Source organism: Crinia signifera, chromosome 3 (assembly GCF_055691185.1).
Source record: "Crinia signifera chromosome 3, ASM5569118v1, whole genome shotgun sequence".
Lineage (NCBI taxonomy): Eukaryota > Metazoa > Chordata > Amphibia > Anura > Myobatrachidae > Crinia > Crinia signifera.
In genome coordinates this window covers 203,894,276-203,912,937 of record NC_139219.1, presented here as the reverse complement: position 1 = coordinate 203,912,937, position 18,662 = coordinate 203,894,276, and the positions used below count along the sequence as shown (strand labels likewise).

At 37.6% G+C, this 18,662-nt stretch overlaps 1 protein-coding gene across 3 annotated transcripts in view; it reads right to left on the bottom strand.

Annotated features, from left to right (window-relative positions):
* KHDRBS2 (KH RNA binding domain containing, signal transduction associated 2) overlaps positions 1–18,662 on the bottom strand; it is a 361,420-nt gene that overhangs the window by 55,526 nt on the left and 287,232 nt on the right. For 2 of the 3 annotated variants that reach the window (XR_014471754.1, XR_014471753.1), the window contains exons 9-11: positions 8,875–9,056; positions 6,925–6,981; positions 5,210–5,326 (exon numbers count right to left, since the gene is read on the bottom strand). Coding sequence is in view for 1 of the 3 variants with exons in the window: in XM_083177313.1 (XP_083033439.1) it covers positions 8,953–9,056 (104 nt within the window). In the remaining 2 variants the exon portion in view is untranslated. Of the gene's footprint in view, positions 1–5,209; positions 5,327–6,924; positions 6,982–8,256; positions 9,057–18,662 lie in introns of those variants that run through there. The other variant, XM_083177313.1, reaches the window with a different exon arrangement.

The window sequence follows — 18,662 nt, the reverse complement described above, 5'->3', positions numbered from 1 at the left end:
ACAATTTTAAGGTTCCAATAAACCACCACTGGAGAGCAATTCATATATATCACTCAGAGCTCTGTTCAGTCTATTGTGCAGTAATGCAAGTACTACTGTATGATACTAGTTACATTGCCTTGATAAAACTGTCCCAATACATTTAGTTGTCAAGCAAGGTCAATTTCAGAGAAGCTACTGTTAAGTCAACTGTAACATTGAATGTGTTAAAGATTTAATAAATTTAAATGTACACTGATCAACAGTATCCAAGGCATTTCACAAAAGCTGCCTGTACAGGATGCTCACAAAGAAAATTTTCTAGCTGACAAAAAATTCATATACAGTAGTTGCACACAGCAAAAAGCTATTGATACTCAAGTTTAGATTTTGGACAGAACTTTTCAGCTCTGTACTGGTTTTCACATACAGTACAGTATACATTATCTAGCCTCAAATTCAAATACAGTTACATCTGCGGTTATCTTACATGTGTCTGTATGCACGCTCCCATGGTCCACTGGCTTACAGCTGCTGAGTCACACTTGCAGCTGCAGGTTAATGTAGCTATTTTTACACAAAATGCATATGCATGTTTATACACATTAGGGGTCATTCTGATGTGTTCGGACCTGTTCCGATGGTTTCAGAACTGCACATGCACACGGTCTTTTGTGCAAGTCCACTGTGCGAACGACCGTGGTGATTTACAATGTTGCTGGGCCATTCGCAGGGAGCGGTGCGGGGGTGTGTGCTGGGCATGGGGGGCTGTCACCCATGGGAATGCCCAGCATTTCATGGGCATCCCCATGAAAGCGCTGGGCATTCCCATAGGATTGTGGGTGGGAGGAGGTGTGCTGGACCTGTCTTTGGCCGGAAGCCCGCAAATATACTGTGTCAGTCTCCACTGAATATTTTTCATACCCTGGAGAAATCATTAGATGGTTGCCAACCATCTAATGATTTCTCCTGCTGCGGGCACATGCCAGTGAATGTTTCTTCATGACACATCTCCTCGCATGGTTGCGAGGGTATAAGGCGGCGACGAGGGGTGGCGATTCGGAAGGGTGTGTCCTCTTGGACTTGGTAAGCTGCGAGTTTGGCAGCTTACCAAATCAATCGGAATCATGGGCATTTTGTGGAAAATGAGCAGGGACACATCTGTGGCACAATTTGGGGCATCACAGTCTTTGCAAGTTACAGTAGCAGCACCAGTCCCACCAGTGACTCTATCTCAAAATATTGTAAGCATGTTATTCACATAACTAAACTGCCATTAGTATTTCATGCATTTCTGCGTGTGCGAAAGCAAATGTATATCACTGCGCTTGTAAATCTACCAATTGCACGTACAGTATGACTATAGACTCTCTATATAGCTACTACAAACAAGTAAGGCGCTTGGTTCAATCTAAATTAATATCCAGCTGCACTTACAAAAGGGCGGCTTATCCCTTTATGAGAAAATCTTTGTTTCTCTATATACTGTAGTTGTTGCTTCTTAAGGATGAATGACGCAAGACTCTTATAATATTTAAAAATATATTAATGATCAGGACAATGCTAATAATGACAAACATACAAAAGGTTAGTACAATAGGAGCAACGTCACAATGCTTATTCAATGTTAAAATAAAAACAAGAAGAAATATTAACCTACAATAGGCTAATACTGAGTGCTTTAACCAGGAGTTGTCTTCTTTGAGCTGCTGTCTTGTAAGGGGTGATCAAACCCTCAGTTATAGATAAAAAGAGAGAAAGAGGTAGGCAGCGCTCTCAATGATGCATACAACCAAGTGAATCAATAAAATGTTTTATGTTTTACTACACACTATAAATAAAACAAAATAAAACAATTTTTTTTAATCAAAGGTCCTTTGATAAAGCCGTTTTGACACGATGAAACGCATCAGGAGCCCATATCCCCACAGTGTTCCAGATTTGGTTTTGCCAATCTAAATTTTACTGATCCGGACCAGTCCAAAAAGGTAATTTGCATTTGTGCTTGGATCCCTGCCAATGGAGTTAGCCATTGGGAATTCCCACACCACAAACAACCCTCCATGGTGTATTGGACTCTCTCAGGACCAACCTAACAGGAAGTAATCAGGGGTGTTGGACTGCATACCGATGAATGGTGGATGGTAAATATTTCTTTTTTATATACTGTATATCCAACACGCAACATTAGTGCCAAAATAAAATAGGAATAGACAGTACCTTCTATCAGGAACTGTGTGGGATTTACTTATCCGACACCTGTGCAATCTAGTGCCTTGATATCTAAACACAAATTGTCAATTTTTTTTGTGTTTTAATAAAATTGCATTATTTATGTAAAATCAGTCCAATATTTCTTAATACTTCTTATAGTGTAAAGGAGCTCATACACGGTCCGTTGTGTATGGCTCCGTTCTGTACTATGCGATGTGCGCTCCCACGCATCACATAGTACGGTACAAAAAGTATGTGCTGCACATACTTTTGTACTAGGTACACATCGGATCGCAGTGCATGCACACTGCATGCACTAGGGATGCGATCCGATGTGTGCTGTTTAAGCACACAACGGATCCTATTAACGGACCGTGTATGGGGGGCTTAAGTGCTGCTATCTCTCTTTTTTTCTTCTAAGTTCTTTGGGACCGACTATCCCTACCCAGCAGCTGCTGGTGAAGCAGCTTCTGTCAAAGTGCCACTCGCACTCCCTAGGGGGTCACCTAACATTCCTGTATTAGTAAGGGGCCAATGCCAATGTGCTTGGTGAGTCAGCACCTGCACCTCTGGTTAGTTGTGTTATTAAGCAGACAGTTTTATAAAGCAGACCAGTTTAATATTATGGAGGGTTAAATAACAGGTGTTTAGGTCTGATGTATTAATCACTGGTCTTTGTAAATGTATTATATTGTAAATACAATATTTCTTTAAAAAACACATGAAATACATATAATCCAGCAGCTCAATGTTAAATATCCACAAGAGATGATACGGTGTGAGAAAAGCAAAGCAAACGTTTGTACCTCCACTCCCGTATCCTCCAGTATCACCGTCCTCTCTTTGGCCCTTATTCTGGTTGGTGGGGTAATGTCCGCGTGCGGTCGGTCCACCGATGTTTTGTGTCTGCGCATGTGCAGAGGCGTCTCTGCGCATGTGCGAGCGGGGCGTACGGCCAAATCCCGCATGAAATGTGAACACTCCGAACAGGGGGTGGAGAGGGGCGTGAAGGGCTATTTGGGCTCATTACCATATGCATACGCCCCACGTTTCATGGGCGTTCCCATGCAAACGCTGGGCGTACGTATGGTAATGCAGTCGTGACGCACGTGTAGGGGGCGGACATATGACATCGCCGGATGTCAGCTGCCCGCCCAGATCCCTGCTTTTGCACGGAAAAATGTCCGTGTGGTCTGAGGTTGCGGGAGCTGGTGGACCACTCGGTCCTGCATTCGATGGTCTGCGACCATCGAATGATGGGGAAGGTTCCCTGAGATGGAGGAGGCGTATTCCATGAAAAATACACGTGCGGTCCGTTCGGGCAGCTTCTTACCGTGTACGGACGGAGTTGGCGATCCGTATGGAAGGCAGGGTTTCGCACGCACAGTCCTGGCCGCATATTCGGATCCAGACGCACCGATCAGAATAAGGCCCTTTGTGATCAGCAACACAGAGATCGTTGAAATGCCCTGTCTTCTTCCACTGCAGCCGTGGTCCCGGTCTCCAGCAGTGTAGACAGGTAAATTTTTATGAGAGAAGCAGTCTGTGCAGGAGCTGTTATCGCAAGGCAGGCTTACAGTCCTCCCCGTGCCACCTGTAATTGAAGTGCCTGTTGCAGACAACGCTGCTTGATGAAGATCCCTAAGTGGATTGAAACGCATTTGAGGCGGGTGGATATGGTCACCCTTATTCTACTAAAATCTATTTTATCCTATTTGGCTTGATCCAGCTGACCCTAGAGATTCATATAATACAAAGGTATCCCGGTACTTATGTATTATCTGGGCTCCCATGTTAAATGCACCCCTTTTTTCATACCCCTACTATCCAACTATGCATGGAGTTGATTTTATATAGTGTGGCGAGCGCAGCGAGCCACCGTGCCCGAAGCGTGGCGAGCGCAGCGGTCTCATAAGAAAAATGGGAGCCCAGATATTACATAAGTACCGGTATCCCCAATGAACTTGCAGCGCTGACACCTCAAGAAAAAAAAAGCCGGCATCATACTACTAAAAGCCGGAAGGGAACCAGTGTCTGCAACAGGCACTTTATTTACAGGCGGCACGAGGAGGACTGTAAACCGGCCATGCGATAACAGCTCCTGCACAAACTGCTTTTCTCATAATAATTCACCTGTCTACACTGCTGGAGACCGGGACCACGGCTGCAGTGGAAGAAGATATATATATATATATAGGGGTAGTTGCAGCCTGGCACTCTCCACTTTTCTTTCAGCTGCCCTGGTGCCCCTCCGAGGGTAATGCGTATAGAATAAATGCAGGCTGGCACTCTGGGGTCTTTGAAAAAACATGTTGTATTCACAGCAAAGAAACCAACATTTCGGGGGTGGTCCCCCTTTGTCATGGTGATAACCACACACCTTGACAAAGGGGGACCACCCCTGAAATGTTAGTTTCTTTGCTGTGAATACAACACGTTTTTTCAAAGACCCCAGAGTGCCAGCCTGCATTTATTCTATATATATATCTATATATATATATATCTATATATATATATATATATATATATATATCGATCGATCGATCTATCTATCTATATATATATATCTATATCTAATAGGATAAATAAAAAGATTTTTTCTACTTTTGCACAAAGACTCGAGAGTGCCGCTTCATTCCCTTATCTATATCTATATCTATATAGATATATCTATATATATATCTATATATATATAGATATCAAAATATATATATATATAGATAGCTATATATATATAGATATCTATATATATATAGATATCTATATATAGATATCTATATACAGATATCTATATACAGATATCTATATATATATATATATATATATATATATATATATATATATATATATATATATATATATATATATATATATATAGATATCTATATATAGGTAAAGGAAAACTGCAGCAGATGTAATATGTGTACCACAGGAAACATGCACATTTTTGGGTGAAAAATAAAATAAAGAAAAACAATATATTAATTATTATTCAGCAAAATAATAAGAAACTTACTGTTCTTTAACATAGGACTGTTATAATGAAGACTTCTAGTCTCAATCATTAACACTGACATAGTTAAGAATTTGTAGTTTGTTCAGTCCAGTTTTCTTTTAGGAAGTTATGTATGAGCTGTGTGGCACAGACAAATGTAATTCAGTAAAATGATATATAGTCATTTTAATTGCCATGTTATTAAAATATAAGATGGTTAGCATATTTCCTTTCATACTGTATATTGTAGTTAAGACATAATAATAAGAAACATGCTTATTATTTTATGCTGCTAGTAGGATTGCTGTAAGGCACCAAAACTAATTCTCACCTTTGTTTTGTCTAACATATAATTATATTTAAATGCACATTTAATAGTAAAATGTTTTTTTGCAGAACATATTTTTCAAGAATGAAAATTAATAAAAGAATTGTAAGAATAAAAAATATGTAGTGGTGATTAAGCTCCAATGGTAGTGGAAAGTTACTATAAGCCCTCTTAGATGTGTTGCATTCTTAAGTGCCTCTGTACAGAGGTGTAACTCTGGGAGGCAATGGAGCCATCTGTTACTGGGCTCCTGTTCCCAAGGGGGCACCTCTCCTCCCATGAAAGTTTGAATCAGTTCATTAAAAGCGGTAGATTTCACTTCTGTGGCTGTCTCCCCCTCCTATCAGGACCATAGGGGCCACAGTCTCTTTATTTTAAACATAATATACATAACATACATATACACACACCCATGCATACATATATTAATATAAGGTGCTATGTGTGTGTGTTTGTATGGGGGGGGGGGGGGGGGCACCAATATTTGCATTGCCTCCAGGCAACTGGGACGAACTTACTCCACTGCCTCTGTAAACTTAATTTTACCTTCTGGAGATTTAGGAGGATATTCAAACTCCGTCGAGCATCTCCCGTGGGGGAGATGCTCGACGGGCCCTATTCAATGCTGTCTTCCCCGACAGCATTGAACAGGGTTTCCTGGCAGAACGAGCCCGACATCTCTAGCTGTCGGGCTCGTTCTGCCGAGAACAGCCGGGAAGTGACGAGCTGCCGGCTGCATCTCGTCACTTCCCGGCCGCAACTCGCGGACACGCCCCCTTTTCGCTCCCCGGCAGGCGGGACATTGAATCCCGCCTGCGTGTTCTCGGTCGAGCTGACCGAGAACGGGACTGGGTCACGAAGGGCGAGCAAGCTCGCCTGCCGTGACCTGAAGATTGAATATCCCCCTAAGATGGTTATGGGCAAGTAGGCAGAAGAGGGATTTCTGTCTTGGTACTGACTATTGCTTCTCTGTATCAATGAAATGGAGGATCAATGTCCGATTGTAACACATCATACAATGGGAAGCACAAAAAGGAGTGCTTAAATCAATTAAAATACTAAAATACACCCCATCATCCCCAATGTAAGATAGTGAGGTAGAGGTTGTGTTTATTCCAGTAGCCTTGTACTGTTCACATGTAGAATAATTAACCTAAAAAATGCTTTTGGTATTATGGCAGCTTATTGAAAGGTTCAGAAAATGCTCCTCTGATAAAGGTTATCTGCACTTTCCAGATGCTTTAGAGTATTTATCCATTACTAGAGATTATATCTAACAAAAAGATAGGAATGAAGAAGAAAATATAAACCAGTCCATTTGGGTCAAATATTTTGTGGAAAAAAAAAAGAATAAAATATACACCAAAATAATTTCAAACTGTATCCTAAATTGTTCCGCTATACTTACCTTAATATTAAATGTTCCCTCTAATTTAGATAATCAGCTCTTGACTAAACACAATATCTGAAATAAAATAAAAATTATTTAATAAGCAATACATGTTTGCTTTATCACAATTTTATAGTCATATGGTGTCATTTTAATTATTGTCATTTCTAAAAAGTATTAACATGCAACTCCAGCTGCATTGTAATATTCTCCATTTACATATTACACAAGTTTATAATATATTCTCATCAAAAAAGTAAACCAATCACAGTGACAAAAAGCCAGCATTTACGATTCAACAAAAATATCTATTTTAAATATGAATCATTTTGGTTTCCCTATTTCAAGTTTGTTTTTTCATTTCCACAAAATATTATGTTATAGAGTTGATGTTAGCAAGAGTTGCATTACTATTATTGTTAATTTTAGTTCTGTTTAGTTACTTGAGATTTATCATTTTGATGTCACTAGTTAATATTAATTATTGGTTTAGTAGCCTAAAGTCCTAGTTGTTAGGAACCTTGTAGGTTTACTTTTTTAACTATAGGTAGCTTAAGAATTGAGAATATTTAACATTTACTCGCATACTGAAAATTACAGAGTTACTATTAGTGTTACCTGTTTATGGTTTAGTCATCCTTTGAGTCCTGCGACACTTTTCCTTAATAATCATCAGCCATCAAGTCTGATAGTCTCAAAAGAAATATCAGCCCTTTAAACTGCTTTCAAGGTTCGTGATATTTAGCACTGGAAATTACAAATAAAGTTTTTGAAGTTGAAGTTAAATAGCAACAACTGGGCAGTGACACTGATGATTATTTGGTAGAAATAAATAGTTATTAATCAGATGCAGCCAACACACTCATAAGAGTGAAAACCAAAATCTAAACAACGATTACAAGTTAAATAATATATTTAATGTTTAGGGTGATTCGACGTTTGATGATCTTGGCATTAGGACAATCTAATGGTGGTAAGTGGTAATCTTACCTCTTTTAACTCCATTACATTCTCACGAGAGACATGCTAGTAGTACAAAAAAGTCAGATTTTTTGTTTAGTAAGATGAAGCTTAAAAAGTAGTTTAGAAGTCATTTATCGCACTATATCCATTCTCCCATTAACATGTTGAACATTAGTCTTTTCTAACCGAGAATCAAATGACAGTTTAGATTGTTACGTTTTAAATTATTTAACAAGCAAAAGTTATTAAAACTTTTAAAATCTTACACAAGATACTTAAAACAAACTTGGGTTCATTTTGCAGTTTTAAATTAAACATTTTAGGCATCCCTAGAAAACGAAATACAGCAGGCATTTAAATTTACAGTAGAAAGCAAGTGATTGCAAGTTTAGTTTCTTACAAAAAATTTCAGCTTTATTGACAAATTATAGCAAACATATTTGACAAATTATGATTTCCTATTTAGAGAGGATTACACATTGATATTTATGTGATTGTTTTAACAAATACAAATTAATACACTGACAGATTCAGTTAGCTACATATTGTACATTACAGTAGCTGATTAATTTTCAACCCCATTAAAACAGCATTTTAAATTAAATTTACAAACTTAATACTGAACATTTTATTTCTTACATGTATTTAAAAAGCCATTTTAAAACATCCTCTCTACAATTTAATTATATTATGTTCAAAAATCATATTACAATAGTTTAGCAACCCTGCACAAAAATTTCCAGGCCTGACAAATAGTGTACTAAATTTACTAAGACTTTTCAACGCAGTCATACTTTCATGCTTTAAAAATGTATACATCACAATGAATAACAACCAAGAGAACATTAACTTGTTTCATGGTTTTAGACAAAATGATCCTGCATTTTCTTTCAGTCCAGGTTAAAAAGTAATATTAAAGCCAATGCTACAACAATGTTATCGCAAATACAAGATGGACTTGGGGAAACTACAAGCAGTAATCCCAATATAAAAATGGACTATTACTTGTCATGTTGCTGTCTTATGCAGAGCCAAAAGGCATGATACTGTCTTTTAGGAAGAGGCCACAAATGCGGAAGACCTTCAATATCTACCATACGGATGCTCTCGATAGCCTCCTCTAGTTGTTCTTTGAAGTGGTGCCTTTAAGTTAGATCGTGATGAGGACCATTCTTCCTGACCTAGAACTGAAAATAATAAGAAAAAAGGAAATGTGTTTTCCTTTTGAAACATTTTTGTACAGGGATGTGGGAATGCATTATATCCTGGTCATATGGCGATGAAAATAGTTTTACTACTATTACTTCTACTATTACTAATAATTATAACAATAATTTGTTTAACTAGAAATTATTGATTGACTTTCTTGACTTTGTTTTCTTAGCATTTTTTCCCTATTTATTAAACTGTCTTGCGGAGACTGTAGTACAGGTTGAATATCCTTTACCCAAATTATTCCGAAAACCATAGTCTCCAAAATGTATTTTTATTTTTTATTTTTTGCTAAAAACCTACTGGCTACATCTGTAACTGGCACTACTGGGGAAATAACGTGTAACTGGCACTAAATATGTGCAAGGACATGATTGCTTGGCATTCAAAGTCAGTGTCTGATATTGTACACAAACTGTGTTTCATGTTTTAAAATATATTTGTGTGTACCTCATTCAAATATAAAAATATTCAAAAATACAGAATAATCCATTATCCAAAATGCTTTTGATCCTGAGCATTGTGGATAAGGGATACTCAACCTGTAGTATGAAAAAAAATAGTGTATTGTATGTTTTATATCCAAAAACCTAATCTATAGCCAGCGTCATCCTCTAATTATTTTTATATAACACATTATAGAAATTTCTTACATTTACAAGGACAAATGTTCCATTAACATATAGTAGAGAAAGGGAAATAATATTATTAAATTGAGAAATACACCCAAACTCCCCATTAAAATCCTTATAAAAGCACACAAAATCACATGTTTATTGTTATACCAGGAATGTCTTGATGCAGGTTGATCTCACTTCTCTTTTTACAGATAAGTAAATGGACAATCTACTCTATAATACCATTCATATTTCAGTAGGTGCCGAAGCGTATTGACCATGGGTGCAGGCAGTGGAGTTTGGTCTTTGAGTTATTGAGGCCCATACAATCCCCTTGATTTAAGGGCCCAAACTGCACTTACAGTTGTGGTCTCATGATAAGATGGATTGAGGATGACCCAGAGCTTTTTCCTGTTCATGTCTTGTTATTTTAGTTCTTCCTGGTGGCTTACTTCTCATTGATAAGCCACTATATTATATTAATTTCCTGTTGCTGCAGGGATCTGCCTTCTATCCTGATGAGCTAAGTTTCCTGTGTATCAATCTAGAGCAGCATTCTTAGCTTGGCAGAAATTGTGTGCAGCCACCAAGGCAGGAGGCTGATCTGTTGGTCTTCCTTTTGTGATCCAGCAATAGGGACAGACTGTAGTTCTGGCCTGACATTCACAGGAAATGAGTTGCATTACTGCAACTCATTTACAGGATGAACAAAGACACATCTTTAGGTTTATTTTGTTGGGAGTACTTCAACACCAATTATTTAAATTTTGGATCGAAATACATTGTTTAATGTATACTAAGTGACTTAACAGTCAAATTTTATTGTATACTATACCTTTTAAGAGGACACTACCAAATACTGTATTTAAGCCAGACAATTACTATATATTTGAAACCTTGAAGAAGTGGATTTCAGTTAATTACGGTTGAATAAATAATTGTTAAGTCTAGTTAGTAATTTTAACATTAAGTTACTTTATTTTTATGATTGTTTTGAGTTGAAGCTCATCTTATTATTTCATAGTACTTAACACTACTAAACATTTAGAAATAAAGAAATCCACTGTATTCTACTTTTTTCCCCAAATCAAATCGATTGACTTGTGTCTCTTTGCTTGGATATAGCCTATGTTTGACTGAGATATAAACTGTTAGTATTTCATTCTACCCATGAAATTAGCTTTTTTTTCATACAGAAAGTTTCCAGTAAGCTGCTTTGTATGATTTTCATACTTTCATTTATTTTGTGTATTTATGTGTCCTTTGAGATATGTAATCCTTTTATTTTCGTCATATGCATTCTGTCTACATTTTCCTTTATTTTTCAGTTAGGCTGCTTAGATATTTCTTAGTACTTTAATAAGTCAGATTACAGGCTCATAAAAAATGTTCTTGGGCTGCTTGGTCAAAGCCAATAAGAAAGCCTGCCTCTGGATTACTGAAGATTGTAATTAGCTTGAATTAAAGGATTTGATTGCGTTGCTTCTGATTTTGTAAAATACAGTAGTTCAATACAGTACTTTAATTTGCTAGCTGCACCCTAGAGTACAACATAAATATTTCATGTCTCAATTACATTCATAGAATTGTTGAAATTAGGCCAAGTCATTAACACTTTATAATAATAATGTTATTGCTTATTAACTTGAAGAAAAAAAATGTTACGTATTTGTTTTAACTGTTCGTGTTTTCATAATTCATACCTATATTCCTCATACAGCATTTTAAGGAGGCTATTTTTTACTAATGTCTGCAATTCATATTTTTCAGGTCACTAATTGTAAAATGTTGCTCACATCCTATGCAGGTTATTAGGTTGGGCATGGAATCTTAGCGCTAAGAATGCTGGTGGTCACAAGACTGATACTGGCATCCCAATGCTTAGAATCCCACCATCTAGTCGGTAAGTATGCTCACTTTCTCCCCTCCTTAAGTCAAATAATCTCTTCCCAAAGCCTATACCCGGCCCTTCCATCTTGCAGCATAACCCTAACCTCCATCCAGCAGCCTAACCCTCCACCTAGTGCCTAACCCTAATTCTACCCTCCCCACAGCCTAAAATCATGTACACCTGGTGTGATTTGGTTAGATGATATTGACTAAATAATCAAAATCACCCCGAAGGTTAGCCAAAATCGCACCGAGTGTACACTGAGGGCTATATCGATGGGTGGCAAAGCTACCGCCCAGCGGTATAGACAGTGCAGACAAGGCAATTTTGATTAGCAGCATGTCTGTGTGTATTTGACGTATGGCCAAATCACCCAATCAAAATCGCTTAGTGCGCTAAGCCAGCACACAGCCCATGTGTACAACCCTCCTCAAAATACTTATATAGATAATACTGAATTCAAGCTTCATATTATTTAAATCCTTTGGAGTACCATCTATCATATGTAATGTATACTCTCACAGTGAGATGTACAGTACTATAGCGGAACTAAACATGGCACAATAGCTCATCCTACTTCATCTCTTATTTTGGTGAAGCAGAAAGCAATATACCCGAGATGTATTGTATCTCAGCCACTGGAGTGCGTCATGAACCATAGAGCCAAACACCCAGTGCTTGTGATTATTTTTGGTACTTCGGCACTTTGAAAACAATTTATTTTCATCCACTTTAAATTTACAGGCTGTTACATTTGGGCCATAATCTCCTGTGGGTATATTAAAAAAAATCATAATCTGTTTAGAAGTTGACATGTTTTAAGTATCAACAAAAACAACAATAAGTGGCGCTAGCGGTCAATATTGAAATTAAAACTATGACTGGATTAATTAGGTTGTCTAATTTATTGCATATAACAACAGTAAACACTTTTAAGATGTAAATAAAAAATACATCTGTATATGGGACTATTGAAGAATAAAAAAGGAATTTGTTGGAAGAAACAGCTTGTTCCTATATTGCTCAGTTCTCAGGACAAGTTGTAAAGAGCCATAAGTTGTATATACATAGAAAACAATAATACATCACCACTTTGATCTGGATTTTTTTTTAGAATCCAGGTCAAAGTGACACTAAAACAGCCGTTTCCACCACCAGATGCCTACTTCCTTTATACCATGTTCTGTACAGCGTGCAAATAGAAAAAGTAGCAGGCTATCATCGCAGCATGGCCTTTTGCATGCATACTAGGGGCCTTACCCATGCGCAGTGTATCAATAATCAGCCGCCATGTGAATTTGCGGACATACTGTATGATCAGGTCTGAATTACCACCCATAGATTGTACAGCATATGATATTATATAAGACTGCATTATACAACTTGTCAAGATAATCTACAGTATCTGCATAAATATGTCAGTTGATACAAGTATTGGATACTAGTTACCAGCTATTCAAAATTATGAGACAACATATTCGTAATGTCGGAGCCAGTGTCAATGCATGTCTGAATTAAGCAACACTTAAATACCCCTATACGGATGAGGAGCAGCATAAACCTTTTATTATAATGGACGTTCATTGTTATGCATTTTATTACTGTTCAATATAAAATAGGAAGTCTCTAACATGTATTATAATTAATAAGTGACTACAGGTGGGTATTATTCTTTTATCCCAGCGGTTCTCAAACTGTGGGTACTGACCCCAAAGTGGGGTGCGACCATCTCAGCATGGGGTCGCAACTCCATTTTGCTGATGTCACACTGATGAATTTCTCAGTCAGTGATCCAATCAGTCTGAAAAATCACATTGAATTGGCTTTTACTTCAGACTCCTCGCATCATTTTGTGCCACCACAATGCTGCCATGCATGTGCCATCTTCTGACTACAGGTGTTTGGTAACCTTCTTGTAACTTGCCAGGGCCTTTAATAATTATTAATGTCTGATGGGGTCCCAGAGCAAAATAGTTTGCGGAAGCCTGTTTTATCCCAATAATCTACATATTATTGCGTTTATGTAGCAAATCTGCTTTTAAATCTGACCAAAAGCAGTTTATATTTTACTGTGTCACTATTTTATTTGTGAAGAAATGTTCTATTGTGTAAATGTCCTTAGACCAGAAGTTTCCAAACGCTGTCATCAACGTACCCCATATTAAAAGCTATTATCAGCATACCGTAATTTAATCTTGTCAGATAAATAAATGTCTTTGCTCAGGAGCCGGCCCGCGAGCTTTGATTGACGGATGGCACAGTCACAGGGAAGTGAGGGGGGAAGGAGACACGCGGTGTGCTGTACGGTGCTCTCCTCCCCTCGTGGACAAGGCTGCAGGGGGACGCAAGTCTGTCCTCTCCCCGCCCGGCTGCAGCAACAACGGTGAGTGCTGCTGCTGGTAAATTAGTACTGTGGGGGCAATGCAGACGGTGGCACTGTGGGGGCATAGCATCTTTTTGGCACTGTGGGGGCAATGCAGACGGTGGCACTGTGGGGGCAATGCAGACGGTGGCACTGTGGGGGCAATGCAGACGGTGGCACTGTGGGGGCAATGCAGACGGTGGCACTGTGGGGGCAATGCAGCTTTCTGGCACCGTGGGAGCATAGCAGCTTTCTGGCACCGTGGGAGCATAGCAGCTTTCTGGCACCGTGGGAGCATACTCGGCACCATGGGAGCATATGTGTATCTGGCACTATTGGAGGCATATGTGTATTACACCCACCGCAGGGGTCCAAATAGACCACGCCCCTTTTTTGGCACACGCATGTTGTTGGCTCTTTAGCTTGACTAAAGATATTTTTCGGCTCTTTACCTCTGACCGGTTGGCCACCCCTGCTGTAGATAAACATATCTAGTGGTATATTTACTAAAGTGTAGATTTCAAAACGTGGAGACATGTTTCTGATAGCAACCAATCAGAGTCTACTTATAACTTATCTAGCACCTACTAGAAGATAATATCCAGAATTTGTTTGATTGCTATGGACAAAATCTCTCTTTTTGTAAACCTGCACTTTAGTACATATACCCCTGGTGCTGGCTAACTGCTGCACTAAGCACTGACTATCTGGTTACCTATATTTTTCCAATAAAGCTGAGTACAACTGACAAAGCTACAGATATATTTACAGACAGATTGGGCAGCGTGTTCTTCAGACACGCTTCCCAATCCATCGAGACTGACATCAGCAATGGGTGAGTGAATTTGCATACGGCCACCCACTGTGCTGTCAATCACTGGTGGCTCCCTTTGTGCACATCAATTTTTAATTACAATCTTTACATTTATTGTACACTTTCGTTAATGTTTGGTTTTATTTAGCAAAGATATTATGTCATTTAGAATTAAAGTTATATGTTAATTGTATTTGTGCACCAAGGGTGTAGCTACCATGGATTATTTTTTTTTACTTTGAAGGAATATAAACCACCATATTTGTCTGGGAAGTTGAAGTAAAATGTCACAAAATGCCACAAAAATGAATTACTATATTAATTAAAAAAGAGCATGGGGAGTTTCCCAAGCTGACGTTGAACTAAAACAGATCTCCAGTTGATAGCACTGACAGAGACAGATAGCACTGACAGTTTTTAAAATGGTTATATAACATAACTTAATGCTCTATAATCATAAAATACCTAATATCTTTATATTACAATCAATAATTTTAACCACAGTTTCCAAACATAAAACAGCTGAAATAAAATGCAAACATCTGCAGTGCTTTAATAAAAAGATTTATAAAAAAAAATGCAAACATCTTAATGAATTGGGTTAAAACATGAACCAAGTGAATGTAAACAGGGATATCATTGTTTTTTAATCTACAAATTAAAATATCAGAACCTTGTCTCTGCTTCAATTTTATTTGACAAATTTATACTCATAGAGATTCATTATGATGTGAAAGATACAAATGCATTATAGTCGTAATTTGGAATTGAAGCAATGCAATTAACTGTCTTTTGTTTGGGCAATTAGAATATTTGAATACAGATGCTTTATTTAAATCTGTGCAATCAATTACACAACTATCTTACTATATCTGTCAACTATAGTATAATAGAATCTTTTAACCTAAGGGGCATTTGAATGTTGTCATATTGCAACAAAGGCAAACTCACACCTAACATTACAAACTTTGAAGTAGAGATAAAGTCTCATAAAAATGCATTTTCATTAAACTGAGTAATTTTACCCAAACTATATTGTTAAATGACCACATTATCTATAGGAATCTAATTAGCAAGATGATGATAACAAGACAAATAGCACAAGGTTCTTCCCATTGGTCATATTTGAAATCACGATTTTATTTTCTTGATTTCTCACAATTTTATTTTCTTGATTTCACAATTCTATATATATATATATATATATATATATATATATATATATATATATATATATATATGGGAAGCAGTTTGGTGGTGAATAAGCGCTAATAGGTACTTGTAACAACCAGCTGAAAGTCCAAAGATAAATTCTTTGAAGTGGTACAGAAACACCAAGTCCCAGAAATCCGGACTGCAGCTACCTCCAGAAATCCCAGAACTCAGGGGGATGAAGTGGAAATCTGTTTAAAATAGAATAGAGGAGCGCTCCATAGTGTAAAACAATTTATTTTGGGTACATAAAAAGCACAGGGCAGTAGTACCAGATGAGACTCGTACCAGACAAATAGCAGCAGTGGGCTGGTTACCACATGATTCAATAATAGAAATACCCAGGCATGAGCACCAACCGCCGTCCGGAGCACTGAAGTACGTCCACGATCACCCGCTGGAACCAGCGTGCCGGGGAGACAAGCAGGGACAGACGCCGGAGGGATCAGCCGGGAGCAGCAGCGTCACCAGGTCACGCCCTAACGCGTTTCGTATAACACTTCGTCAGAGGGCGTGACTGGTGACGCTAGGCCGACTGAATTTATCAGAGGACCAATCACACAAATTAGTGAACAAGTAATGACAGGTGGGAACACATAATTAAAGCCCATCAGTGTACTAAGCCACTATAAGGTCCGCAGTAAAAACATTGTAGATATATACAACAGTATGAACAATGAAAAAACATACAAAAATAACAATAAATAAAATAGATATATAAAGTATCAAATCATTATACAAACGGCATACAGAATATTGCCGCTAAATACATACAATTTAAAACTTATATTAAAAAACATTTATATAAATTTCATTATTGATAAAAACCCAATATATTGTTTTATAAAAACCTGAGTTAATAACAAGATAAATGTAAACCGTATAAAACATGTAAAAAAGGGGAGGCGAAGGTTATTGATCTATGAAGGGAGTTATTTCATACCCTTCATTTAAGCCGGCAGGGGATAAAGTATTTAAAGTTATTATCCAATATGTTTCACGTTTCAATAACATACGCTCTCTATCTCCGCCTCTTTTTCCAACAGGAACCAATTCAATAGCCGTAACTTTAAGGCCAGTTGGATCACAGTTATGTTTATTCTTGAAATGTCGGGGGACACTATGATTAGTGACCCCGTGTTTTATATTTCTCATGTGTTCCAGAATACGTATTTTCAAGGTACGCTTAGTTTTACCTACGTATCTGGAACCACACGGACAAATAAGTAAATAGATAACGAAAGAGGAATTACAATTGATGAAATGATTTATATTAAACAAAGGCAGGGAGTCCACCTGGAAGGAAGATCTTTTATGAATGAACGGGCACACTTTACATCTGCCACACGAAAAACATCCCTTTACACTTAAAAAAGTGTTAGAAGATGATAAAGGGGTGTTTGGTTCTAGTTGACTTCTAGACACCCAGGCACTAATGGTCTTAGCTTTTTTATAGACAATTCTGGGTCTGTCACCTATGTGAGCCCCTAACACGGGGTCACATTTGAGGATATGCCAGTTTTTGTTGAGAATAGCAGAAATTTTCTTTTCCCCTTCATTATACTTTGTAACGAACAGACAATCAAGTTTATTTTCAACATTACTCTGTTTTTCTTTATATTGAAGTATATCTTCACGGGCAGAAGTTTTAGCCCTACTTAAAGCAGAGTCAACGATTTTAGCAGGATAGCCACGTTCCCTGAACCGCTGTACATAAACCTGAGACTGTTCATCAAACATATCACTATTGGTGCAATTCCTGCGTAGCCGGAGGAATTGGGAATAGGGTATGTTATCTTTCCAGGGTTTGTAATGACAACTCTCATAATCCAAGTAACTATTGCTGTCAACAGCTTTGAAAAAAGTATAAGATTCAATATTAGTAACAAGGGGGAAATTTTCAACACTTAAGACCAGATCAAGAAATTCTATTTTAACAGCGTTAAAATTAGATGTAAATTTTAAATTGAAAGAATTAATATTAATGTCTTGCATGAACTGGTCAAACTCTTCCCTGTCACCACTCCAAATAAGGATAATATCATCGATAAAGCGACGAAAAAAACGTATTTTTGGGGACCAGGGACCTGCCAACATTTTTGTTTCCCATTCCCCCATATACAAATTTGCCAGGCTGGGGGCACAAATCGTGCCCATCGCTGTCCCCCACACCTGCAAAAACCAGTCTCCCAGGAACTCAAAGTAATTATGAGTCAGGACAAATTCAAGGCAGTCGCAGACAAATTCCTTGGTATCCGCAGAAATCTTAGGATCCTTTAACAGCACGCTTCTAATAGTGGAAATGGCACCTTCATGCGGAATAGCCGTATAAAGGGATTGGACATCGATGGTAGCCCAATTGAGGCCGCTTTTTTACATGTTTTATACGGTTTACATTTATCTTGTTTACATTTATCTTGTTATTAACTCAGGTTTTTATAAAACAATATATTGGGTTTTTATCAATAATGAAATTTATATAAATGTTTTTTAATATAAGTTTTAAATTGTATGTATTTAGCGGCAATATTCTGTATGCCGTTTGTATAATGATTTGATACTTTATATATCTATTTTATTTATTGTTATTTTTGTATGTTTTTTCATTGTTCATACTGTTGTATATATCTACAATGTTTTTACTGCGGACCTTATAGTGGCTTAGTACACTGATGGGCTTTAATT